The sequence below is a fragment of the Eurosta solidaginis genome, chromosome 1 (assembly GCF_040869045.1).
Source record: "Eurosta solidaginis isolate ZX-2024a chromosome 1, ASM4086904v1, whole genome shotgun sequence".
Taxonomy (NCBI): Eukaryota; Metazoa; Arthropoda; class Insecta; order Diptera; family Tephritidae; genus Eurosta; species Eurosta solidaginis.
The window spans coordinates 172,417,089-172,434,640 of NC_090319.1; the positions used below are offsets into that span (position 1 = coordinate 172,417,089).

At 38.1% G+C, this 17,552-nt stretch overlaps 1 protein-coding gene across 4 annotated transcripts in view; it reads left to right on the forward strand.

Moving 5' to 3' along the window:
• hyd (E3 ubiquitin-protein ligase hyd) overlaps window positions 1-17,552 on the forward strand; it is a 1,108,663-nt gene that overhangs the window by 197,906 nt on the left and 893,205 nt on the right. For all 4 annotated transcript variants that reach the window (XM_067760031.1, XM_067760029.1, XM_067760028.1 and 1 more), the window contains one exon: window positions 12,048-12,235. In XM_067760031.1, coding sequence (XP_067616132.1) covers window positions 12,048-12,235 — 188 coding nt within the window. The remainder of the gene's footprint in view (window positions 1-12,047; window positions 12,236-17,552) is intronic.

Consider the following 17,552-nt stretch of genomic DNA (forward strand, 5'->3'; position numbering starts at 1 on the left):
AGGTTTATACCGACTTTCTCCTTTAAATATTGAAATTGAAATTACATACGGTGTACCAATTAGTAGTGGATTAGGCTAGTATATACTAAGATTGGTAATTTAATAATTAATATTTAGGTGAGCCAATAAATAATGTATTGGAAGCGCTGCAGAATATAGGAAACAATTTAAAACAGGTCAGAGGGGCAGTAGCTACAGCAATATTGGAAACATTTACCATGGTATTTCAAATCAAGGGCTGCAAGTTATAAAAAATTGGCGGGATTGTGAATGGTGAAAAGTCGGTAACATGGCCAGAAAATATAACCACAAATGAGTTTAAGTTTTTGAATTGGGCACCATTAGTCTTCGTGGATGTCGAGAGGAGTTTTAGTGCATTCAAATCAATGCTTCGCGATAATCGCATGAGGTTATTACCCGAAAATTTTAAAATTCACTTAGTGGCACGGTGCTACTATAGCAAGGGTGAAAAATCCCTAGTCAACCTCAAATATTTTTAAATATATTTAACTGTGCGTAAAGCTGTGTATTTAAAAAATTGAAAAATAAATGCCTTTTTTGCCTTTTTTGAAAACTCATTTTGCCTATTTGCAAATTTTTGTTGCCTTTAAATCCTAACCCTGGTTATTACAAAAAATACACAGTCTCCACTGGTAAAATTATTTGTATATTTGTGTCACCAAAGGATAGAAAAATTTATAAATATTCTGACACGGTAAAGAATTGGAATTTGGAGACTTGTTCACGTATTTATTGGACTATTGGACAAAAAACTAACAAGCCTTCACTGCAAAACAATTAATTTTTTTTGCTGTGTTTATTACGGTCTTTAAGACCTAGTATAGAATAAATTAAAATTTGCTTCATTATATGTTAAATGTTATATAAATCGCCCGTTCCAAAGTAAACAGATGTTACTCGAAATTTTCATTTTTTTGGATATTCTGATACATTTTGATAACTGACAGAGGCCATTATATTCAATCTTATGCAATATTCATTGAGACAAAAATTGCGGAAATATATTCCTTTGCATCTTTGTATTATAAATTTTCGCAGCTAACCTGTTAATTGTAAACTGATCGAATTCAGCGTTACTCCGGCTATGCTCTTTGAATATGCTTTGATTTTTTAATGTAAAGTGAATCAAGTCGAAATAAATCTTTAGTTTTCGATAATTTATGGTATAATAAAGTAAACTTTGTATTATACTTCAAACATTTTCAACATTCATAGCTAAATACTAAGAAACTCAAAACTTAACGAACATCAAGAATTATTATGAATCCGTATCCAGCTGTTTTACATTGGGAAGAGGTAATCCATAATTTTTAAATAATTATGGTGCTTTATTTCAATTAATTTTATTTATTATAATTTTATAACTGAAAATATAGAAGTTGAAGTAATGGATGCTCAGCATATTAAAAGCTTGGTTCCTCAATATGAGAATGATAGTAGATTATCATAAAACGAGGAAGATCCTAATGAAATCACAGAAGTTTTTAATATCCCGTCTTTATCTAGTACCGCATCTTCCGAAGTTATTACTCCGCAACAAATTAATTATAGAAATGATAACGTAAGTACTTTTATACGATTTACATAATGCTGTTTCTATTGTACAACAGCGTACTTTAAGAACTCAAATACTCGACCTACACGTCAAAAAAGGTCGATTTTAAAATTCCAAGTATACACAGATGAAAGTGATGCCGCTCTCAGCGATGTAGATCCAACTTTCCAATGCGCGTTTCGTAGAAATAACTATCTGTTTTATCAATCTTCTTCTTCAGTGAGTTCAGATGAAGTCATTTGCTTCAACTAAAAAAAAAACCAAACGTATATCTCAGCCCTTAAATTGGAAACAGAATAAAATGAAAAGCTATCGTAACAGAGGTAAATCTTATGTATCCAGAGCTCAAAAAATCGTCCCGGCACGTTGCCTTAAAACACCATGTAATCAAAAATGTAGATTTAATGTTCTGAATTAGCATCGAAGATAGATACGAAATTTTCCGGAAATTTTGGGATTTGGGAGACTTATTGAAGCAAAGGACTTATTTGCTTTCGTGCATGATCGACATTAGCCCAAAATATAAGTATTCAAATGCCAAGCAGCCAAGACAAAACAATAAAGCATTTTATTTCCTAGTAGCTAATAACAACATAAAAGTATGCAAAACATACTTTAGATATTTCAGAACGTATGATTTATACAGTTCAAGCAAAGTCGAAGGAGCACGTATTGGATATACAAGATTTGAGAGGAAAATCTTTCAGTTCCAAGAACCCTCAACTGACTGAGGATATAAAAGCGCATATAAATTCAATTCCTCGGATTGAAGCGCATTACGTCAGAGCCTCCTCGTCTAAAGAGTACATAGATGGTAGGAAAACTATACGAGATTTATTTAATGATTTTAGAAGCCAGCAATACGATAATTTAAAAGATCCTGGATCATATCAAAAATACTATGATATATTTAAAACCGAATTCAATATTGGTCTTCATCACCCCAAAAAGGACCAGTGTGACCTTTGCGTGTCTCGAAATAATAGGAAACTTGATTTAAATGACGAGCTAGAGGAAAAATATAACACTCATATAGAGGAAAAAGATTTAAGCAGGGATGAAAAGCTAAATGATCGTATTAAAGTCAACAATAACTTTAAAGTAGCTGTGTATGATTTAGAGGCAGTATTGCAATGTCCGAGAGGACAAACTTCTTCATTTTACTACAAATCAAAATTAAATTGTTACAACTTGACTGTGACCGAACTAACAAGAAATGAATCCAAATCCACATTGTTATTTTTGGTCAGAAAAAGATGCAAAGCGAGGAGCTGTTGAGATAGGCTCATGTGTATGGCATTACTTGAAAGATTTAAGTGATCAAAGCGAAGACCAAATTGATGTGGTATTTTACTCGGATAATTGTTGTCAAAATAAAAACAAATTTACAATAAATAAAGAAAACAGTCGGTAGTACAAAAATATGAATAATACGCCGGGTACACAGCGAAATCCATTCTTTGACAAGATTGGCATACAATATGGCCAAGAAACCAAAACTTTATTTAAGGCTTTCGCAACAAACAACATAAAATTAGCAAAACTTAGGGCGCGGAAATTCTTTTTACTCAAATGTCGGAAAAACAATATCATTCCAAAACATATAATAAATAACGTAAGCTGCACCTTCCAAAGTTTGGAAGATGACACACCATACAACAAACAGATTGGCCAGTTAATTTCAGATTTTCGAAGGAAAATACTTAACTTGGAAATAAAAATCTCCTTTTGGAAGATAAATCGACTAGAACAACAAATCAATAATCTAAGATCAATTATCCAATCCAGAAGCTTACCTAACACGAATGATTTTTTCCGAACACAAGAAATTAGCTATCAAAATAGACACGAAGTAACCATAAATAACTTGAACACAAAGTACAACAAACTAGAATCAACTCAAATACAAACACACATCACATCTGACACAACATGCTTTATACACAATGCAACAACTATAAATTTACCAAAAGACGTTATGCTCTTAATGGGCTTAGGCCCAAACTTTGGACTACCAACAACTCCTAACAAGCAAACAACCAAACAGATAATAGCAGAAGTGGAGTGCATTATGCAAAATTGCGTAGATCCCAAAAACAGAAACGAAATCAGACAAACGGTGACACGCACAATATTACAAGCCAAATCAACAGCAAGAAAATCCAATTTAGAAAACTCCCTACTACAAAAAGAAAAAAGTTGCATACAGTTTTTTAAGAACAATCCTGAAATAATATGCACTAGATCGGATAAAGGAAATAAATCTGTGTTTATGTACAAAAACGACCTATTAAAACTTGGAGAGGAGATGCTCCGCGGCACTGACACATACAACGCCATAACTGACCCAACAAACAAAATACAAATCAAAAACAATCTGTTTGTAAAAACCCTATTCAATAGAGGTAAAATAGACTCCCTAACTAAACGGAAACTTACAACGTACAACGCAAACCCACCAAGGGTATACTTCGCACCAAAACACCACAAAAACGAAATTCCAATGCCACTTAGACCGATCTCCGCCGACTATGATGGACCAACAACAGCACTGTCGAAATATGCAACAGCGATTCTAGCCAAAATACCAAAATCGCAGTTCCACATATGCAATTCATTTGAATTTAAAGCATTCATCGCCCAACAAACACACGAACCGGGCCAAATACAAGTATCATTTGACGTAAAAAGCCTATTTACAAATGCGTCAGTTGATTCTATTTTAAGAATCTTAAAAGAGAGGTGGAGGGAAATTGAATCCATCACAAATCTTTCGCAAAGTGAATTTATCGAAATGATTACTCTTTGCACAAAAAACAGCTATTTTCAATTTAACGAACAGTTCTATGCACAGAATTTCGGTTGCCCAATGGGATCACCCATCAGCTGTATTCTAGTAGAAATTCTAATGGAAAACGTTTTAGAACGAGCCATTCAGAGAGTAAAAGAAGAACTAGAATTCAACATTAGCATAATTAAGAAATACGTAGACGACCTATACCTACTACTACCTGAACACATCCTTCCATCGGTCTTAAAATATTCAATGCCATAGAACCAGGAATCGAGTTCACATTTGGTTATTTTCAGAAACGCACAGGATGGAACGTTTAACACGGACTTGTACCGTAAACCAGTCTCATCAGGTCGTATTTTGAATTATAGGTCAATACATCCATTAACCCAAAAAATCAGCACCGCAAAAGGGTTAATAAACAGAGTTCTTAACTTAAGTGATGAAAAATACCACAACAAGAACAAATTAATTATAAAAGGCATCCTCAAAGCGAACGATTATCCGCCAAAATTGGTTTCAAGATTAATAAATCATTATAAAATATCCATCAACAACAAAAACACCGACCCAATATTAACGAGCACCAACGCTCAACAACAATTAGCAGAAATTAAAACTATGACAATTTCATATTTCCCGTATATTACAAAATGTATTACAAACAAATTCAAAGAGTTCACTGCCAACGTCCGTTTTGCGTACAAAAATAAAAACAATGTTGGGAAAATGTACAACAAAATACCAACAAATAAAGAAAAGAACGTTGTATACAAAATAGACTGTATTGACTGCCAGCGAAGAAAAAGTTACATAGGCACTACATCTCAACATTTATACAAACGCCTAAATCAACATAGAAAAACTGTTGAGAAGAAAGAAACAGAAAAAAGTGCACTCGCCCTCCACGCTATTACTTTTGGACATAGATTTGACTTCGAAGGAACTAAAGTATTGGCTAGAGAGAAAAGTTGGGGAAAAAGAATCCTATTAGAAGAAATATTTGTTAAAGCGGATAAAAACTGCGTTAATAAAAGAAGCGTAGAAGCTAAAAACATCAGCGACATCTATACGTGTATTTTCTAACGATGTCAACAATCATCAGCTGCTCTACATAGTCCATCAAGCACGAACCGGCTGACAAAATATCAACAAACGTCAAATACGTATATATATAGTTTGTTGTTTGAATTTACATTGTGTTCATTTTATTACTTGTTTCTTTTAAATTTTATTCAAATTTATAAATAAGTCCTATAATTTAAAATTTTATATATGACCATTTCTGCACAATGCAGAAAACAAAACATCTATACAAAACAACTGGACAAGGAAGAACGCAGTAATTTTGAGTAAGAATCTGTGATTTCAATAATTGTGTTATATATGTACTTTTGTGTGTATATGTAATTAATAATTATTAACCCTCTTTTGCAATGCAAGGCCTTATATACTAAGTTGTATATTTTTTGTCATTAGGCCCTGAAGAAGACCAAAATAAAAGGTCGAAACGTTGGCGAGAAAATAAAAAAGGACTGTAAACCCGAAACCAAAAAACAAATTTACAATAAATAAAGAAAACAGTCGGTAGTACAAAAATATGAAAAATATTTAAATTGGAATGAAATAAAGGTTTTAAAAATGACTAAAGAGCACCCCACCACATTTTTTTACAAAACATCTTACAAACAAGAAACTTACGAGGAAGTGAATGTAAGAAACAAACGAAGAAAAATGAAGCCTAATACAGCAATAGAACTTAAGCAGGCATATTTTCAAAAACAAGAGTTGAGTGGCAACAAGAAAAGAGATTTAAGAGATCTTCTGCGAAAAGGATTAATACCTTCCTTCTATGAATGCTTTTATAATTCTATATTAGCCGCGTTTTTTTATACACGCGTATACGTTTAAGTTTGCGCGTGAAAAAAACGCCTATCCTCGCTTAGATAATGCTTAGGAGATTAAATAACTAGCTACAGCCACAGGGTGTACCGAAAAGCGGAGACACAACCCTCTGATGGCCATAGGGTATAACATATAGCTATATCAGTTGCGATGAATTGTGGACACACATAGAATACATAGAATTAGTGTAGAGGGTGAAACAAAAACACATATTTCAGTTACAGCTGAGTATAGTTCGTATTGAAATTTAGTAGTACACATTTTATGCGCAGCAATTTCAGAGGTGTATTTAAAGTTTGACGCTTAGCAGTCCATATAAAGTTTAAGCGTATAGACGTTTACGTGTAAAAAAAACACGGCTATTATAAATATTTAAATTTGTATTAAAAATACTAAAATAGTAGTGTTGAATGCTATAAATAAATACCACGAAAATCTTTAATAAAAGAGTTTCTTTTAGCTTTTAATTAGACCGTTGAAAAAAAATGTACATACTAATTTTGGTTAAACTCGTTTTTTCTGCCTCTACGGATAATTAAATTAATGCCTTTGTGATATGGTACTACAAAAATAAGATTATATATTTTTACAATAAAAACAATTTTGAGCGTGTACTCCAATAAAACGCAGCATTTCATAAAATCGATTTATTTTTTTAAATGAAACTGTAGTATTCCAAATTACTCCTTATGAAACTATTTCTGGCGGTATAATTTTTCTATTGTAAAGTGAATTAACTCAGAATAAAAAAGTAAAGCTTAAATTCAGCATCTCTTTCAAAGTAAGATGAAGACATTTTTTAATAATCTGCTAGTTTAATAATTGTTGTTTCCTGTCATACCTTCCAAATTGACGTGAATCTCCAGGTGCTATCTTAATTAGAGTTAAAATCTAACTGTTTAAAATTACAAAACTTTTTTTTTTCCTAAAAAATTAAAATTTTGAATTACATCTCTTTACTTTGGAATGAGCGAAATAATTTTTCTTTAAACTTCTTAATATTTTCACAGTCTTTTATCGCAGTAGGTAATTCATTATACATTTGATACCCTATATATTCTAGGGTCTTCTTTGCGAACTCAGTTCTTACTCTAAGCAGTCTTATAGTTTTGCAGTACCTAGTTCCATAGCGAAGAATCAATCTTGCCAATAAATGCTACTTTGGACTAGGTAGGCAATTGAAAAGTAAAGTCCTCTCTCGGCGAACGAAAATCATACTCTACAAGTCACTTATCGTACCCGTCCTGCTATATGGGGCAGAAGCATGGACCATGACAACAGCAGATGAAGCGGCTTTGGGAGTGTTCGAGAGAAAAGTTCTTCGAAAGATTTATGGACCTCTACGCGTTGGCGATGGCGAGTACCGAAGAAGATTTAATGATGAGCTGTACGAGCTATACGCAGACATCAACATAGTCCAGCGAATTAAAACGCAGCGGCTGCGCTGGCTAGGCCATGTTATGCGAATGAAAGATGATGCTCCGGCCAAGAAAGTGTTTCTATCGGAACCCGCCTATGGAAGCAGAGGTAGAGGGCGGCCCCCACTCCGTTGGAAGGACCAGGTGGAAAACGATTTAAACTCCCTTGGTGTGACCAATTGGCGCCGGTTGGCGGAGCGAAGGAGCGACTGGCGCGCCTTGTTGGACGGCCATAACCGTTTAGACGGTTAAGCGCCAATTAAGTAAGTAAGTAAGTAAGTTCCATAGTTATGGATCTCATGATTATTATTTTATTACTATGTTTTATTTTATTACTAAGGTAGCTCGCTAACATTCCCAATGTTGCATGGTGTATAAACTTCAATGTAAAATAAATAATTGACTGTTTTATACTGAGCCAATTTAACCAGGTTGGTTGGTTGGTTGGTTGGAGTGGTGAGTCCCAATTGACTCCAATTAGCGCTCATGCGCCGTTTTGATACCACTAACTCGTGAGTTAACCAATGATAGTTTGTTGTAAGAATACTAATAAACATTTTCACGCGCTGCAGGGAAAAACTCGTCCCCCTATGTCCATCCCGTGGAGTTTATGAATTTGAGAAGCTCTCCCGGCTTAACATCCTTGAGTTCTGGGAGGCTTTCGAAAAAGGGTTTTCCAAGAAACTTTATTCTGCTTCGACAGTATGCTGGGCATTCGCACAGCAGATGCTCAACCGTTTCTCCGCCTCCGGACGCTTGCAGCTGCGACAGGAGGTATTGTGTTCCAGTCCCATCCGTGCCGCATGTACCCCAATTGTCCAATGCCCCGTGAGCACCGCAACTACTCTGGATATATTCCTTCTGTTCGTCGTAAGGACAGATACAGATCGTTTTTGTTATATAGTGGACACATGCTCTTGGAAACTATACAGGTCCGCAACCGATTCCACCTATTGTTGGCCTCACCTAACCAGTGCTGGAAGATGCGACCCTTGATGAGTCCCAGGGGTGCAAGGATCTCCTTCGCTCCTGAGACATCAAGAGCCGCTCCACGCCGTGCCAGCTCACCCGCCATTTCGTTACCCTGTATGTTTCGATGCACCGGCACCCATATCAGGGTAACGATCTGCCGGCTCGCCAGAATCATGGCGCTCTCCCTACACTGCCCAACCAGGTCTGATGACATCGTCTCTGGCCCGAGGGCCCCAAGAGCCGCCAAGAGATGTCGAATCTCTTAGTGATCCCTCCATCTTTCCAATCTTTCCTTGTGGGGAAGAGAATTGTGTAGTTTGTGTCGAAGACTTTCCTTGGACATATGTAGTCCGTTTTGACAAGATTCGGGAGTCGTTAATATGGAGCAGGATACGGCTGTGCCCGTATGTACGCTCCCTCCAAACGCCCAACTCCCGAAGCCTTAGGGCCCCTTGAGATGCCGTTTCCTTGATAAAGAGATAAGCCGGTGGAACATTGCATATCACGTTTAAAGCTTCCGAGGGGCACAACCTAATTGTCCCCGTAATCGCTCCGCGGGCAGATCGTTGAACTTTCCCTAGCATGTTAATTATGTATTTCACCTCTACCGCCTTCCACCATACGAGTGCCCCATATGTCAGAATTGGTCGAATAACTGCCGTATACATCCATGGCATGAGGTCTGGCCTCAGACCACACTTTTTACCTAGCATTCCTTTGCAGGCATACATAGCCCCGTAGGCTCGTCTGTGCTCTGTGTTAAGCCTCCAGTTCAGCTTTCGTGTTAAAAAGACTCCTAGATATTTGGTGATATCAAAAAGACTCAACTCCTGCCCATCAATAGTGGGAAGGTTAAAACTTGGGATTTTCGTCCTAGTGGTGAAGAGCACTAGTTCTGTGTTTGAGGGGTTAACGCTTAGTCCGGCGGTCTCCGCCCAGCTGCTCAGCTTCCTCAGTGATCCCTGCATGATCCCACTAATCACATTGGGACACATGGCAGATACCAGTATTACTACGTCATCCGCGTAGGCCACCACTTTAACCCCATCCCTGTTGAGTTGACGAAGTATGTTGTCTATAACGCATAGCCAGAGCAGTGGTGACAAGACCCCGCCCTGAGGGTCCCTTTCCACGGATATGCCGTGACCTCACTAGCCCCCAGTTTAGCGATTATCGTTCTGAACCGCAGAGCCGTCCCTATCCAGTTTACGAAAGGGTCCTCTATACCGAGTACATGAAGGGCGCCTTCTATTGCTTCCAGCCGGACATTATTGAAAGCTCCCTCTATGTCCAAGAATGCAGCCAGGGTAAATTGTTGTTTAACCTATTCACCATTATAATTTTTGTTGTTCTAGGAGGGCATCGAAAAAGGAAGCGCATTGCTTTGTTTTGTTGTATTTGCAGTAGATAAGATGTGGTTCAATAATTGAACGATACACCAAAACTTTGTGACGTTGGCTAATATGTGTACATGTTCTGTACATGAATCCTATTTTGTGAGCAACTTTTTCTTTCAATATAGTTTATATGTTCGCCAAAATTTAAGTTATCATCAATTAACCACTTTTTGTTTTGTTTATGTCCTTTCGGATCGCCTCCGTTATCTTCGCCTACCCAACGCCCCTACCTTTTTTTATTTGGATTTAAGGGTGGGGTGTTGAGTGGGGGAAAGACCCTGGAGGCGCAGAGCACACAAACGGTCTGAACAAGGTTCGGAACCCTTTCCTATACCATGCGGCACCTGCAACAGAAACCATGGGATAAGGTTATGTCGTCAGTATCGTGCCAAGTCACCGTAGAAGTTACGGGTGATACTCATCCATAAGTACTGTTCGAACTGTTTATCGCCATTTCACCGCATGGAAATTTGTTCAAGCTCTGCACTTTGCAATCATTGTGGTGAGAAGCATCACACCACCCTTCACATAGAAGCAGAGACCAGCGAGCGGCCGGCACCATCGCAACATTCACCCCGCAGCCACGAAAACGACAACGGTTCCGAGGACGCACTCTCGATTCACTTTACGGAGGATAGAAAGTCGTGGGCTCAACAGGTTGAGGAACTGTCGCAAAGTGTCGGAAGAGAGTATTCTTCCAATAGAAGGCAGTGGCGGGGCATTAAACACTTTCCATCCACTGCTCGAACACTAAAAGTCGCGCGTCGTGACAATAAATACTTGACACTCCCCCAAGCGACGCAGCCGTACCAATAGAGATGTCCGCACTCCAGTTTATCAACGTTTTGGAAGCTCGATATCTCGTTATCTTGTTTCCCACGAAAATTGGCAAAAAGGCGGCTCGGCATCAAATACTTTCCGACCGTCGCAATCCTCATCCCACTACGAGCAATCCGCATGCGCGAAAAGAACCTAAGCTCACCACGACAGCTATCGTAAAGATTAAATCACGCGGCCGACTCCATTTTGTGCGAGCACTAATTTATCCCTGTACGCCAAATACAACCATAGATGCAGAGATATCATGGGAAATACAGCTAGAGCGTGCAGGGAGTGAACATAACAAAACGCGGTACCTAATATTGCGAGGTAAGCACGGCTTGACTGAGCGTATATGGACATTGGCTACGGTAGTAGAGGGTTAACTCGCCTCAGTCCGAAGACTCGCCTCGATCCAAAACTTGCTACGCCGTTCCAATTTATGCATCTAGCGGATACGCAATTTTACACGTCGTCGCCAGTCCGCCTCGTCTTAGGCGCTGACGTTTACGCGAAGATTATGGTAAGCGGTCAGAGGCCTGCTTCTGCAACCGACCATATTCGGATTGGTCATTTCCGGCTCCACGACGTCGTAGCCGTGTAACTAAAGCTATATAGAGCAATTATTATTACAAATATCAATTTCTTAATTTTCATTATTTGATTTCCAATTGTTCAAGTTTGCAAATTGCTAAATTTATCATTTAAAAATGTCTCTTATATTAGCAGTGCATTAGCACAATTGACGAAATCAAACGTTTAACCAGATGGTGTCGGCATTTCGAGGATTGCCCATGGCCTAATTAATTTCCTACCGGGTATCCGCTCTCGACTGAACTATTTTTTCGTTTGCCAGCAAGCAACTGCTAACTTCCAATCGTCCTCTTGATCCAGCATTTTCTTTCGATAAGAGAGAAAATTTGGGGTTTGGTGGTGATTTGGAAGTTGCTGTTGGCTCTGATTTAGTTTGCATACCAACAAATTACCTTCACGCTTCCATCATTAATCTTAAAATAGAATCATAGCCTTGGATTAAATTCGTTTTTTTCATAATTCCTAAATTCCTTGTTTATATAAACAATGATTAAATTGTGTATTGTGCATTTATTTTATTATTATTATGCATACATCTGATCAATGCTGTACAAATGTTTTTGTTTTTGTAGATCCGAAAAAAAAAGATTCACTGAGTTCACCAATTTGGATCTCAGATGAAATGCAACATTGGCGAGATAAAAATGACACGGTTAAATTCAAAAGTATCGGTGCTTTATATTCTGAGTTCATTGCATTATCAGAAAATGGGGAGCTACATATGTGGAAATGGACGGAAACGGAGCCGTATAAATCCGAGGTAATATTAAATATTTTCATTTTATTCGTGCCAGCGAAAACTTCCAGTTACAAACCCTTTGGAAGCAAATTTGCAAGAGGTACGAAAGATTAAGTTGCAAGAGTGAATATTTACATTGTACGCACTTTCGGTACTGAAGTACCTACGTAGCTTTCAGAAAACGTACAATGTGTGTAAAGTTTTACCGGATAGCGGGGTACGGATAATAAAAATGAGTTGTAGCCTGACTTGAAAATTATCTAATCCTTCTAAAAAGTATTTAAATAATAGACCATTTGACCAGAATATATTACATTCAGGGATGTCTTAGCACCTGCTAGGCGGCCATGTACATACGTATAAGATCAGCGAGAGCACAACTATCTCCTCGAAACCAACCACAAAGCACACTTAGTTTTCCATGCTCGTATGGTAAAGAAGTGTGTATTTTTTTTTTTTGTCTGAAGATGTTTCCAAAAGACGAAAAATGACCCCTGACCGATCCGAAACGTGGGGTGGAATCCATAGTCACCCTTATCGCGAAGTTCACGCGGAAAAGTGTTCGCCTTCACTTCTTTTGTTCGGGTGAACTTTTTCCGCCTATCGGTAATTTCGGGCGAACAAAAGTTCACTTCGAAACAGCTGATGCTATATTGCGAATTGGCAGTGAACAAATAATTTACTTACAAGTGTGTAAATTTTGTAACCAAGCATATATTTCCTTAAAATACAACAAAATTAGAAATAAAAAATGTATAAAATAATGTTTAGTATTGTACTTAGGTTGGTATTGATTGAGCGTGAGAAGAATATACATAAATGTGAAAGCGGTTCGGAGGCAATTAAGGGAAAGTTCTAACCCTTTGGAGCTAAATGATTCACTGTAAGCTAAAAATTACTATGTTCAGCACTTTTGAATAACAAGTTAATTTTTTTCAATTAGTTTTCACCAATATTACAGGCTAAACAAGTCGGCATTCTAATATTTGCTAGTTATTCTTACCACTCCTTGCCACCATTGAAGCAAAAATTTGGAGTTCCACTAATTGTAAAATTGTGTAAATGTCTTCGTTTTTTCGCATAGGGCGATAAAGGCGTCGGAAAGGACCATGAAGTGGGTCTTAGCCAATCTTGTTTCAGTGAGGTGCTCAACATTTTGGAACCGTTGCTTTGTCCACAATGGATAACTTGGCCAACTGATACGTTGTCATAAAAAATAGAATTTACAGCAATACAGGAATTTCACTTCTTCCACTCAGCTTGCGATTGTGCATTATTTATTGATTTATTTCTAATAATAAAAGAACATATAATTATAAGAGTATCAAATTTCAAAACAAAAAAATACTTAAATTTTGTTTTCCTCTCGTTCGCCTGTAAAATATAAGTGAACAAATTTGGGTGTTCATTTCGCCCGAACAAAGAGTTGCCGATAAGGTGAAATCTTTTTCGAACACGAAAAATTTTTTCGCCACCCCCTGCGATAGGGTGAACAAAAACTGTAAATATTTTCGGGTGAAAATAAAACTCGCGATAAGGGTGAGTATCTTTGAGCAGAACATCTTTCTGCGTTGGCGGCCTTCGGCCTTCATGGTAATCCATTACTTTAGGTAACAACTGCTAAAACTAATCCAAAATTTTCAGGAGAAGTGTCAAAAGACGCTCTTTGTTGGAATAGATCGGTCCCTGGTCCACTTCCCGGTACAAAGTATAGTAACAACTAATATAGGCAAAGGGCTACCTATGTAATACATATTATGTATATACCAAATTTAAGGCAAATCGAACCGTGAATATAATTTGTTGGAATAGATCGGTCCCTGGTCCACTTCCCGGGAAGAGATGTCACAGGAATACTCCGAATTCGGGTCATGTGAAGCGACTCTGCCAATTTTAATAAAATCAAATAATCGAAGTGGTTTCCTAGTCCGAAAGCTGCATACAAACATAAATACATCCTTCTTTATATATAGTATATTAGGGTGGGCCGATTTGTATGGACGAAAGTTAACCGATATCGTGCCATCGATTTTTCAATAGGATTTGGGCTCAGGAAAAAGGTTCCACTACGCATACCCAAAAAATAATTTTCGAGCCTGCGAAATTTAATTTTTTTGACTTTTTTCGACTTTGATTTTTAAGGTTTTTTCATGACCTACTAAAAAAAATTTCATATGTAAAAATATTATTTTTTTTAAACTGTTATCGCCAACGTTTTTAGCGGACATTTTTGGGTCGGACAGGGTATACATGAAAATTTTACAATCAAATGAAAATTTTTTTAGTAGGTCATAAAAACCCTTAAAAATCAAAGTCGAAAAAAAGTAAAAAAAATGAAATTTCGCAGGCTCGAAAATTTTTCTTTTGGGTATGCGTAGTGGAACTTTTTTTCCTGAGCCCAAATCCTATCGAAAAATAGATGGCGAGATATCGCTTAATAAAGTCTAATATATATACATACTAGCGGACCCGGCAGACGTTGTTCTGCCCTAAATTTGGCCTATCTGCATACATTTTAATAAGCTTTTTCCGTCTAACTCTGCCCTACCCGTCTACACTTTTTCCTAATCTTTTTATTCACTCCTCCCTCCGTCTTTTTCGCTTCATCTATCTCCATCTTCGACTCATTCTATCTCTTTCTCAGTCTCCTTCTCTCTTTTCTGTTCTCTCAACTTTTCTCCTTCTTCTTCATCTCTTATTACCAGTCCCAGAGGGTGGTATGTATTTTTTTCCAGTCCCATTCCGAGTCTCCGTCCTCCGAGTCTCAGTCTCAGTCCCAGTCCTAGTCCTAATCCCAGTCCCAGTCCGTCCCTGGTATACTTCCCGGAAAAAGCATCGTAAATATTAATAGAGGCAAATTTATATACGAAATTTCAGGCAAATCGAATAGGACGTATGTAAATAGATATGTGGGTATTATTAATTCTTGTCTTTATTTCGGCTTCGCATGCATATTATCAGTTTTGCCAGGTTGATGCGACTAAATCGAATATCACAATGAACTTTAGAGCTCTCAGCAACATACACATTCTAGGGGTATCCGGGTCCATGTTTTGGCCTATATCTCGAGACCCTAGTCACTCAGCGGTGTAAAACTTACTCTGTATTATAGCACACATCAACAGCTTCAATTTGATACCCATAATATAAAAACACATTCTACGTGCATCCGGGTTCATGTTTTGGCCTATATCTCGAGACCGTAGTCACCCAGCGGTGTAAAACTTACTATGTACTAAATCATACATCAACAGCTTCAATTTGATACCCATAATGCAAAAACACATTCTAGGTGTATCCGGGTCCACGTATTGGGCTATATCTCGAGACTCTAGCCTCCCAGTTGTATGAAAACTATCCTGTACTATAGCACTCATCAACAGCTTTCATTTGATACCTATATTGTATAAACACATTCTAGGGGTACCCGGCAGTCGGTTCCCAAGGCAGTCGGTTCTATGTACCGGAGCTACTCGGGATTTTCCCGACCAAGGACTGTCATTTCAGTGTAACCCCATTTAATTTGTTGCGTCCCTCCCACAAATTGTCATCCTCCCAGCAGCTCCTTGCAGCGGGACTGCTCCATATTCTCTTGCTCCGGGAAGGTATCGAATCCAATCCGGGTCCGTCTCCTGACCCCGGTCCTGAGAAATGGTTTTGCTGCATCTGCCGGAAAAGAATCTTTTTAGGACGGTTATACTCTGTTCAGTGTGTCTCGTGTAAGGGATGGTTACATCGGACAGGTTGTTCTGGGCTTCACCCCAAAACTCTACGTCAACGTAACTTGTATAAATCTTTTGTGGGTCCTTGATGTTCACGCCCAAGGGCGTCCCGTAGTCTACGCCTAAGCGACCCCCACTATCTGCCAGCAGCCCCGCTGCTCAGCAAGCCACAACAAGTACCCGCTGCTGCTCGCGCCCCACGGCGACAACAACTCAAACAGCTGCTACCACTCATAGCTACTATCTTCGTAGTAGAGTCGGTAGCAATGCTGAGCATCAGCCCCCCATGAAAATTATCGTGTACTATAGCACCCATAAACAGCTTTCATTTGATATCCATATTGTATAAACACATTCTAGGGGTACCCTTTTCCACGTTTTGGGCTATACCTCGAGACCCTAGCCTCCCAGTTGTATGAAAATTGTCCTGTACTATAGCACTCATCAACAGCTTTCATTTGATATCCATATTGTATAAACACATTCTAGGGGTACCCTTTTCCACTTTTTGGGCTATACCTCGAGACCCTAGCCTCCCAGTTGTATGAAAATTATCCTGTACTATAGCACTCATCAACAGCTTTCATTTGATATCCATATTGTATAAACACATTCTAGGGGTACCCGGGTCCACGTTTTGGGCTATATCTCGAGACCCTAGCCTCCCAGTTGTATGAAATTATCCTGTACTATAGCACTCATCAACAGTTTTCATTTGATATCCATATTGTATAAACACATTCTAGGGGTACCCGGGCCACGTTTTAGGCTATATCTCGAGACCCTAGCCTCCCAGTTGTATGAAATTATCCTGTACTATAGCACTCATCAACAGCTTTCATTTGATATTCATATTGTATAAACACATTTTAGAGGTACCCGGGTCCACGTTTTCGCCTATATCTCGAGACCCTAGCCTCCCAGTTGTATGAAAATTATCCTGTACTATAGCACTCATCAACAGCTTTCATTTGATATCCATATTGTATAAACACATTCTAGGGGTACTCGGGTCCACGTTTTGGCCTATATCTCGAGACCGTAGTCATCCAAGGGTATGAAAATTATCCTGTACTATAGCACTCATCAACAGCTTTCATTTGATATCCATATTGTATAAACACATTCTAGGGGTACCCGGGTCCACGTTTTGATCTCAAGACCCTAGGCACGTAGCGAAAAAAAGGTAGACGTTGGCCGATTCTCAGACCTATCCAATATGCTCACAAAATTTCATGAGGATCGGTTCAGCCGTTTCGGAGGAGTTAAGCCTCTAACACCGTGACAGAAGAATTTTATATCTATATATACCCTTCTCGCAATTTAAGTGTAACCAACAAAAATACAGATATTAGTTTTTTGCTGAAAACCGATAGTTTTGCATGACTTGAATCATCTCACAAATTTTTATAATAGAGAATATTACCGTTATCAAGCTAAATCAAAAAGAAATTTTAGTGTAAGTGCATTTTGAGGGTTGTTTACTTTTTTTGTGACCGCAAATTGCTACTTACCTCAAAAGTGCTTCTCTGTGGTATCTTACGAGTAATGTTTATTTTCACTTTTATCGTGTATATTTATATTGTTCGCAAAAGCACTTGTTGCAATTATCTATA